Below are 9474 nucleotides of genomic sequence, written 5' to 3'. Positions count from 1 at the left end.
AACTAAAAAATAATCTCTTGAGCGTTGGACAACTACAAGAAAAAGGAGTAGCAGTGCTGTTTGAAGATTGTGTATGTAGCATTTATCATCCACAAAAAGGAAAAATAGCAGAGTCAATTATGATCGCAAATCGGCAGTTTATTTTGGGTACTGAACCATCTACCACAACAAATGAAGGAAGATGCCTCCAAGTTTCAAATACGGACCAGTCAACACTTTGGCACCATCGATATGGTCATCTCGGCTACAAAGGCTTGTGCACCTTGAAACACAAAAACATGGTGAAAGGCCTGCCACAAATTGGGGCTCCAAACACCACCTGTGAGGCATGTATGAAAGGCAAGCAACATCGGACTCCATTTCAAAAAATGGGTAAATGGAGAGCAATGGAAAAATTAGACTAGGGGAAAACATTGAAATTGATAATGTTAAAGATCACGTATTTGTTTAGACTGTTGTCAGTTAGTATCTAACAAAATCTCCGTGAGGAGTTAGGAGTTAGATTTAGTTCTTGATTTGATTTAGTTTTGATTTGATTAGATTTTGTTTTGATTTTTTTATTGGTTTGTTACTAGATTTTCTGCAGATTCTTAGGTAGATTTTCTAAATATCTTTTTGTATTCTCTGTATATATATAGAGCATTCTTTCTCTTCATAATTCAATTATCTCATCAATCATTCAATCAATCCCTCTTTCACTAACAATTGGTATTAGAGCTATCTTCTTAAGGGATCTGTGAGATCAAAATGGGAGGAGAATCCAGTTTTTCCGCTGTTGCACCACCAGTTTTTGATGGAGACAATTATCAAATGTGGGCAGTTTGTATGGAGACTTATATGGAGGCCTTGGATCTTTGGGAAGCAATAGAAGAGGATTACGAGGTCCCGCCGCTTCCAGCAAATCCTACTGTAGCACAAATCAAAACAGAAGGAAAAGAAGACAAGGAAATCAAAGGCGAAAGCTTGTCTATTTGCCGCTGTATCTCAAATGATCTTCATGCGAATAATGTCCCTCAAAACAGCAAAAGAAATCTGGGATTATCTCAAGGCCTAATATGAAGGAGATGAGAGGATTCGAGGAATGAAAGCCCTAAATTTGATTAGGGATTTCGAGTTGCAGAAGATGAAGGAGTCTGAATCGGTGAAAGAGTACTCTGACAAACTTCTCAACATCGCCAACAAGGTGAGATTGCTTGGTTCTGTATTAAATGATTCCAGGATCATTGAAAAGCTGCTAGTCACTGTTCTAGAGAAGTTTAAAGCCACCATTACTACTCTGGAGAACACCAAAGACTTGTCAAAGATTTCTCTTACAGAGCTCTTGAATGCTTTACAAGCACAAGAGTAAAGGAGGTCTATGAGGCAAGAAGGGGTGATTGAAGGTGCCTTACTTGTTAAGCATCAAGACAGCAGCAAGTATAAAAACAACAAAAATTTCAAAAATCAATTGACGTATGGAGATTCATTTGCCAATTATCAAAAGACAAAAGGAGGAGGTTTCAAAAAATCCTATGCACCTTGCCGCCATTGTGAGAAGAAAGGTCATCCACCATACAAGTGTTGGAGAAGACCTGACACCTTCTGATCCAAATGCAATCAACTTGGACATGAAGCTATGATCTGCAAAGCCAAAGATCAGGTGAAAGAAGTAGATGCACATGTAGTTGGTCAAGAAGAAGAAGATCAATTGTTTATGGTCACTTCTTCCTCGAGCAAAGAATCAAGCAAGAGCTGGTTGATTGACAATGAGTGCACAAATCACATGACATATGACAAGGAGTCTTTTGAGGAATTAAGAGACACCGAAGATAAGAGAGTGAGGATTGGCAATGGTGAACACTTGGAAGTCAAGAGAAAAGGCACAGTAGCTATAACAAGTTATGAAGGTACAAAATTTATTCCAGATGTTTTATTTGTACCTAAAATTGATCAAAATCTCTTAAGTGTTGGTCAGTTACTTGATAAAGGCTATAAAGTATTGTTTGAGAATAAGCAGTGCTTGATCAAAGATGCTAGTGGCAAAGACTTGTTCAATGTCAAAATGAAAGGAAAAATCTTTGCTCTAAATCCGACGGCCTTTATATCCAGAATTAGTGCCACTGAGATTTGGCACAAAAGACTTGGACACATTCATCATCGAGGTTTGCTTCAGATGCAGTCAAAGAAGCTGGTAGAAGGACTCACTAACATTGATGATGACATGCCTCCTTACCGTGCTTGTAATCTTGGGAAGCAACATAGGCAACCCTTTCCTAAACAGGCATGGAGAGCCTAAAAAAAACTGCAATTGGTTCATACTGATCTTTGTGGTCCTCAGCGAACACCATCATTAAATGGTAATCTTTATTACATTGCTTTTATTAATGAACTAACAAGAATGTGTTGGATATTCTTGCGGAAGAAAAAGTCAGAAATTGCGGGTGTATTTTGGAAATTCAAAGCCAAAGTTGAGAATGAAGGTGCATGCTTGATTCAGACTATCAAATCAGATAATAGTAAGGAGTACACTTTAGAAACTTTTAACAGGTTTTGTGAAGAGGCTAGAATTGAACATCAATTGACAGCATCATACACTCCTCAACAGAATGACGTCAGTGAATGGAGGAATAGATTCATTATGGAGATGACGAGATGCATGCTTCATGAGAAGGATCTTCCAAAACGTTTTTGGGGAAAAGCAGCAAACATTGTTGTGTGCTTGCAAAATCGAATTTCAACAAAAGCTGTGAAGGACCTGACACCATTTGAAGTTTGGTATGGTTACAAACCTTCTTTAAAGTTCGTTAGAGTATTTGGGTGTCTTTGCTTCACGTACATTCCACAGGTCAAGCGTGATAAGCTTGACAAAAAGTCAGAAGTTGGCATCTTTGTTGGGTATAGCACTATATCTAAAGCTTACAGAGTTTTTCAACCACATACTAGTCGTGTTATTGTGAGCCGAGATGTTCATTTTGCTGAAAATAAACAATGGAATTGCGAAGAACTGACGAAGGTGAATCAAATTTCTAATGCACCAAACAATTTAACCTTTGGTAGCATGTTAGAAGAGTTTGAAGATGAACGACAAGATTCTTTGGTTGATGATGCACCTGTCAGAGGAGGAGCTTTCGGTGATCGAGAAAAATAAAATCTGGGAGTTGGTTGATTAACCTCTAAACAGAAAGATAATTGGAGCAAGATGGGTGTTCAGAAAAAAGCTTGGAGTTCACAGCATCTAAACAAGGAGGAGTGTTAAAAATCACATATTTGTTTATACTGCTGTCAGTTAATATCTAACTAAATCTCCGTGAGGAGTTAGGAGTTAGATTTAGTTCTTGATTTGAATTAGTTTTAATTTGTTTACTGGCTTATTACCAGATTTTCTGTAGATTCTTAGGTAGATTTTCTAAATACCTTTTTGTATTCTCTGTGTATATAGAGCATTTTGCTCTTCATAATTCAATTATCTCATCAATCGTTCAATCAATCCCTCTTTCACTAACAGATAAGAACACAGCCAGAGGAGGAGGAATAACAGAGGAAACGACTGAATCGGTTGCTGAAACAATTGAACCAGTTGCTGAAAACGGAGAAAGAAAAATCACGAAAGAAACGACTGAATCGGCTGCTGAAACAATTGATCCAGTTGCTGAAAACAATTTGTTCAGTAATCGTCGCACCAGATTTGACAGTAAGGGAGAGGAGAAATCGACATCCATCTGTATGGTTAGCAGATTCCGGTGAAGGCTATGAGAAAAAGGGAAGTGAAGAGATGGTGTACAAACTCCAAAAGGCTCTCTACGGATTAAAACAAGCACCTAGAACCTAGTTTGGTCGAATAGAATCCTACTTCATCAAGGAAGGATTCAATAGCAGTTCCAGTGAGCAAACACTCTTCATCAAGAGGAAGGGAGGTAAAATTCTTATCGTAAGCATTTATGTTGATGATTTTTTATTTACTGGAGACAAGATGAAGAACTATTGGACGAGTTTAAACGTTCCTTGAAGAAAGAGTTTGATATGACTGACTTAGGTCAGATGAGATTTTTTCTTGGAATAGAGGTAATACAAAGATTAGATGCTATTTTCACATGTCAAAGAAAGTATGCTGTTGAAGTTTTAAACCGACATGGCATAGAGAATTACAATTCTGTTTGTAATCCCACTGTTCCAGGAAAGAAAATTGGCAAAGATGAAAATGGTGCAACAGTATATGTAACTTTGTATAAACAAATAGTGGGAAGTCTGATGTATCTCACAACTATTCGTCTTGATCTCATGCTTGTTGTAAGTTTGATTAGTCATTTTATGACATGTCGAACACAAGAACATTTTGCAGCAGGTAAAATGGTTTTAAGGTACTTGAAAGGTATGGTAGATTATGGTGTATTTTATAAAAAAGGAGGAGTCGGTGATTTGACTTGATTGACTGGTAGTGACTGTGCCGGAGACATGGAAGAAAGCAAGAGTACTTCAGGCCATGTGCTTGTGATTAGTGGAGGAGCAGTAGCTTGGTCTTCTCGTAAGCAGCCTATAGTCACCTTATGAACCACAGAAGCTGAGTTCGTTGCTGCTAGTTCCTGTGCATGTCAAGCTGTTTGGATGAGGAGGATACTCAAAGAGATTTGCCACTCTCAAATAGAAGGAACAAAGCTAATGTGTGTAATACTTCAACTATTAAGCTATCCAAAAATCCAGTTCTAAACGGACGTTCCAAAAACATAAGAAAGCATTTCGGAAGTTGCGTGAAGAACTTTGTGTGCAGAGTTTTTCTGACTTGAACTAATTCTTGACAAAGAAGAATAAGTTTACGGGAGAAATAGTTAGAAGAATTTGATTAGATAGAAAAGAGTTACAGTCTTTTTAGGAATTTAGTTTAAATATTTCTCAGATTTGTTTACCAGATTTGTTTCCATTTCCAAGATTTGTGGATAGAAACGTTTCTATGTAGGGTTATTTGTAAGGCTATAAAAGCCAAGTTCACTGTTCAATAATATTATCACCTCAAACTTCAATTGTTTATGTTTTTGGCTTTGTTATGTCAAAACCAAAACCAGTACTTGTCACTTCTACCTTCCCACAATGGCAAACTCACTCTCTCTAATTACTTTAATCTATTTTTCTTTGTTCGAGGGGCAACGAGGCTGAGAATCGGTTCATGAGTTGCTTTTTGGCTCGAATTGCCGGGAAGGATATTGATTGGCGCTTGTGGGCATTCCAAGGAAGTTATATGTACAGACGGTGTCATAAGGATCCTGATGAAAGTTTTGGTGTTATGGATCACTCTTGGACTAAAGATAGTACCCCCATCACTTAAACAAATGCTTCCACTTATCAACAGAGTGAATCCAGGTTAATTTGTTGCTTCTCAATCTAACCGTGCATTATAACAAATCAAACCTCTATATATTTCTTTAGTTAGAATTTGAAACTAAAGCTCTTTTCTTGCGGATCCTAATTCTAAAGCACCAATATCATACATAATGCTGCATCCCGTATCAAGGCAATGTGTCAAATCCGAGGACAAAGGAGGAGTTGAACTCGGCGATTGTGCCACTCCGAACCAATGGAACCATATTGGAGATGGACGTCCCGATGAAGTTGTTGTCAAACGGGCAGGGTTTGAAATCTGTCGGAGATGGAAAAGTACTGGTGGTATCCGACGAATGCTTTGGCGATGGAAGCAATTGGACGGTGGCTTCGAAAGCAAATCTCCAATTGGCCAACAAAATTGGCGAAGACAATTTTTGTTTGGAGAAGGAATCTGATACTATAGTTGTTGTGAAGAAATGCATTTGCTTTAAAGACGAGGGAAGTTGCACGGATGATCCTCAACCCCAATGGTTCAAACTTGTTCCAACAAATGTTGCTTAGTCTATTAATTATTTTAAAATAGAAATTTAGAATTTGGTCCAATATACTAGTAGTTGTTGGAATTTGAATTTAGGGTTGGCATGAGAGTTTTGAAAGTGCGGGAGTCATATTAGGGTTGTCGATTTTATGCTTAAATTCGTAGTTAAATGGTCAATAATTATTTTCTATTATTTATCATATGTCCAATCTTTTATACGATCATTATTGTTGGTATTATTTTTCATATATGTTTGTACGATAAATAAAATCGGTTATAATTAAGCACGAGCATGAATAGAATTAGAGATAAAATAGGGGCCAATTCAAAGTCGGGCATGTCATATATTTATTCTTCCCAATACATAAGCAACTCACAATGTGTTGGTTTCAACAAGTTCAAACCATTGACTTGGGGTGTCTTGGAGGCAATTTGGAGCACCGTCAGTGCAAATACATGAGTTTGTCACAATTTTTGAAGAATTAGAGCTTTCAACCTGCAAGCAAAGACTCTTCCCATCTTGAGTTACGGTGGCCAAATGAAGCTTAGTGTTTGAAATGGCTGTCCAAGAACTCTGAGGGCCAAAGCAATCTGTTGTGAGAGATGGCATAAGGCCTTCTCCGCTCGTCTTTAAGCATAAACCAGTGCTTGACATCCTAATTGGAGTGCTATCATTGTCATGAGTCCATCGACTTGAGATGGAGCAATTACCCATGAAAATATCTTTGTTGTCATTTGAGACTTGGATGCATTGGCCACTTTGTAGATGATATATAACATACGAGAACGATGCATTGGAATTTGGATCTGTACACCGTAAAAAAATGTCTTATACACTTGTTATAGATCCATATATTCAAAATCGTTAATATATTTATACTTGCCTTGCAACATAGTCTGCAATAGTTGAAACTTCTGGACCAAGTTAGGATTTTTAATTTGAGTCCAATTGGAGTCGAGAACTCCAAAAGTTTCTGCCGGCTCTGCTTGACCTTCCCTATAATAATAGCTACCTTGCCAAGTCCATAATGCCCAATCTAAATCTTCTTGTGCAAGATGAGCTGTGAAGCAACTCATGAACCGATTTTCTGCATCATTAACCTCTCTCTGATCGTACCCATATTCGATGACAAACAAAGGAAATTGGTTTGTCCTTCTCTAACAAATTCAGCATGGTCTACAAAGCCATTGATAATATTTACACAAATATTATTTAGTGGCTGGTTTATAAATTTACTCTCTTGATCTCCACTAAACGAATACAAGTGCACCTCAAAAACCAACTTGTTGTCTAAGGTGCTTACGTTCAAGGGCTTCTCTTTTAAGCATCGAAGATCATTATCAAAATTTAGGCCCGAAACAATCACTAAAACATTTGGGTTAATGTTGTGGATTGTTGTTACTCCTTGAGTAACATAATTGTTCCAATCATTTACATTTTCATTGGTTCCTCGTATCTCGTTTCGTAGGCTCATTCCAACCACCTAAATGTCATAACAAAAGAATGTTCTTTTGTTAGTGAAAAATTGTACAAGTCTTTAAATGTTTGAGTTTAGTTTCAAGAGTGTGAGAATTTTCCTTAATTTGTACGTACCGTTGGTTTCTTGGAAAAGCGTTGAGCAACTAAGCTAAGACCTTGTAGCCATTCTTGAGGGTCAAAATAGCGGTCTCCAAAAAATCCATTGCCATCGTCAAGAGAGCAACACCATATTGGCTGACTCATATGGTTGTCGGCAATCACCATTAAACCACTCTCTCCAAGCACATCAACAACAGCTTCATAGGCTTCAGCAATAGTCTTGTTCAACACAAAAGGATTATATTGAGCCAATCCGGCTTTTGCTTGCTCTAAATCGAGAAGGTCAAAATTCTCTTCAACTGTCCTATTTTCATAACGAGTGAACATTTGAGTTGCATACGTGAGTCGTACACAATTAAACCTCAACTTGATTGCCTCATCTGCCAGCTCTTTTAATGGCCTGTGGTTGAGACCTTCTATTAGCATGTTCTGTGTGTGGGAAGGCCAATTCACGCACACAAGCTTCACTCGACGCCCTGTTGTCGAATCAACGATCCACCTTCCTTTTGTTGACAACGGTAAAGAATAAACAAAAGGAGATAAAAACACAAACAATGCTAGAAAAAGTACAACTTGAAAAGTTTTTCCCATTTTTTCTTCTCTTTTATGAATCGGGGCGAGAGAAGCATAGCCCAAAGGTTGCTTATATATCTCATAAATAGGTTGAAAAGTCACGTCGTTAAGCTCAGGCCAACTTTTGAAGGGACGAGCCATTACACCGAACTGGTTTTGGATTAGTGGATCATTCTAAAATGTTTGATCAAGCTTTTAGGGTCGACCAAAATTGTAACGCGTCATGTCTAGGATAAATCAAGATTTGTAATGCAGATTCGATACCTAATGACTCTGAATCTTGGACAAGAGACATTACAAATTGTATTAGGGCAGTATCTCTCCCAGTAAGATGTGGTTTGAAAACGAACTAATGTGAAAGTTGGTAGGTATGTGACACCCGAGCAAATGAGGGGTACATGAAGGAACCGAAACCACTTCCAAACGAGAGGTATCCTGAGGATATGATAGCCAAGAAATACTTTAGAACATGGATAGTCACTCCATATACCAATAAGGTTCATTTTCCTTTTCCATAGCTAAATAATAAGAACTTCATGGTTAGGTATGTTTTGCTTGGAGCAATTCTATGATGCACGTAACCTGTGGAGAATTTTTCTAGGATGCATGTGAATAGGGAAAAAACATGCAGGAAGAACTCGAGTTAGTTCGCGAGAATAGCTTTCACTCTTAGAAACAAAGAGTAGGTAACCTGACCATGTCAAATCCTAGACATGAGTCGTTACAAAGGTTTGGGAGCCACACTCACTCATGGTCAAACAAATTCACTGTTGATCCAATGTACAAATATAGTTACATAAGCAAAGTAAAATGTGATATAATCCAAAAAATGTATAAACAACCTACGTACCATAATTAAAAATTTTAATACTCCTCATAATTAAACACTACAAACTTAGTAGCCATTTGGTTTCAAATTCCTCCCATAATTCTTCATTAATCGGAAATTTTTACATGCTTATCACAATCTTCCCTTCGAGTCATTTGGGCTTTAGTAATGAAAGTAGATGAGCAGTTCATTTTAACCTCAAACCTTTTCTTGATGAATCCAATTATTTTGACCCTTCCTGGTATTTCCGTGTGGCTACTGATATTCAAACCTCCCGACTTCAAATCCTCCATCAAACTCAGACCCTTATCCATTTCCCCTGCCTTGATCTCTACCGTCACATTCATCGTCATCGTGTCCTTTGCCTTCGTCAATCCGCCGGCGTCTCCCCCTCTCCGATCACCTCGCCGTGGTAGTAAATCACCATCGTGGCTTTTGAGTATTTGAACGATGCGACATTAAAATTCCGCACGAAGACACTAGCCACAACGAGTATGCCACCGTTTGAGAAGGAAGAACGGTGAGTTTTAAATGATTATTAAGAAAAATTAGATGAAAACCAAGTTAAGCGTTAGATTTTGACTTAGTAATAACTCAGGCAAACCTAAACAATCGTAGTGTCAAGTTATGATATTATTGAATACTCAACCTGGCTTTTACAAC

At 37.9% G+C, this 9474-nt stretch overlaps 2 protein-coding genes across 2 annotated transcripts; one reads left to right on the top strand and one right to left on the bottom strand.

Annotated features, from left to right (window-relative positions):
• The first annotated feature begins 747 nt into the window (after positions 1 to 747).
• On the top strand, positions 748 to 1348 carry LOC111436675. Its single transcript, XM_023074398.1, has 2 exons — positions 748 to 1008; positions 1121 to 1348. The coding sequence occupies exons 1-2, from the start codon at positions 748 to 750 to the stop codon at positions 1346 to 1348; spliced, it is 489 nt and encodes a 162-aa protein (XP_022930166.1).
• Positions 1349 to 6203: 4855 nt separating this feature from the next.
• LOC111436674 lies at positions 6204 to 9164 on the bottom strand. The gene is made up of 5 exons (XM_023074397.1): positions 9016 to 9164; positions 7425 to 7713; positions 7102 to 7314; positions 6715 to 6988; positions 6204 to 6637 (listed from the first exon to the last, which is right to left on the bottom strand). The coding sequence occupies exons 1-5, from the start codon at positions 9162 to 9164 to the stop codon at positions 6204 to 6206; spliced, it is 1359 nt and encodes a 452-aa protein (XP_022930165.1).
• Positions 9165 to 9474: the final 310 nt, after the last annotated feature.

The sequence above is a fragment of the Cucurbita moschata genome, unplaced genomic scaffold, assembly GCF_002738365.1.
Source record: "Cucurbita moschata cultivar Rifu unplaced genomic scaffold, Cmos_1.0 Cmo_Scf00058, whole genome shotgun sequence".
Classification (NCBI taxonomy): domain Eukaryota; kingdom Viridiplantae; phylum Streptophyta; class Magnoliopsida; order Cucurbitales; family Cucurbitaceae; genus Cucurbita; species Cucurbita moschata.
The sequence above is the reverse complement of the archived record's forward strand: the minus strand, read 5'-3'. Positions and strand labels throughout refer to the sequence as shown.

Excerpts from the sequence above, each read along its gene's own strand:
- LOC111436675 (XM_023074398.1), top strand. The coding sequence starts at position 748 with ATGGGAGGAGAATCCAGTTTTTCCGCTGTTGCACCACCAGTTTTTGAT. Across the intron at positions 1,009-1,120 it reads ATGATCTTCATGCGAATAAT|AAGATGAAGGAGTCTGAATC; the intron begins GTCCCTCAAAAC and ends TTCGAGTTGCAG.
- LOC111436674 (XM_023074397.1), bottom strand. The coding sequence starts at position 9,164 with ATGACGATGAATGTGACGGTAGAGATCAAGGCAGGGGAAATGGATAAG. Across the intron at positions 7,714-9,015 it reads ATTGGATTCATCAAGAAAAG|GACAGTTGAAGAGAATTTTG; the intron begins GTTTGAGGTTAA and ends TTATGAAAATAG. Across the intron at positions 6,989-7,101 it reads ACAACAAGTTGGTTTTTGAG|AGAAGGACAAACCAATTTCC; the intron begins GTGCACTTGTAT and ends TGAATTTGTTAG.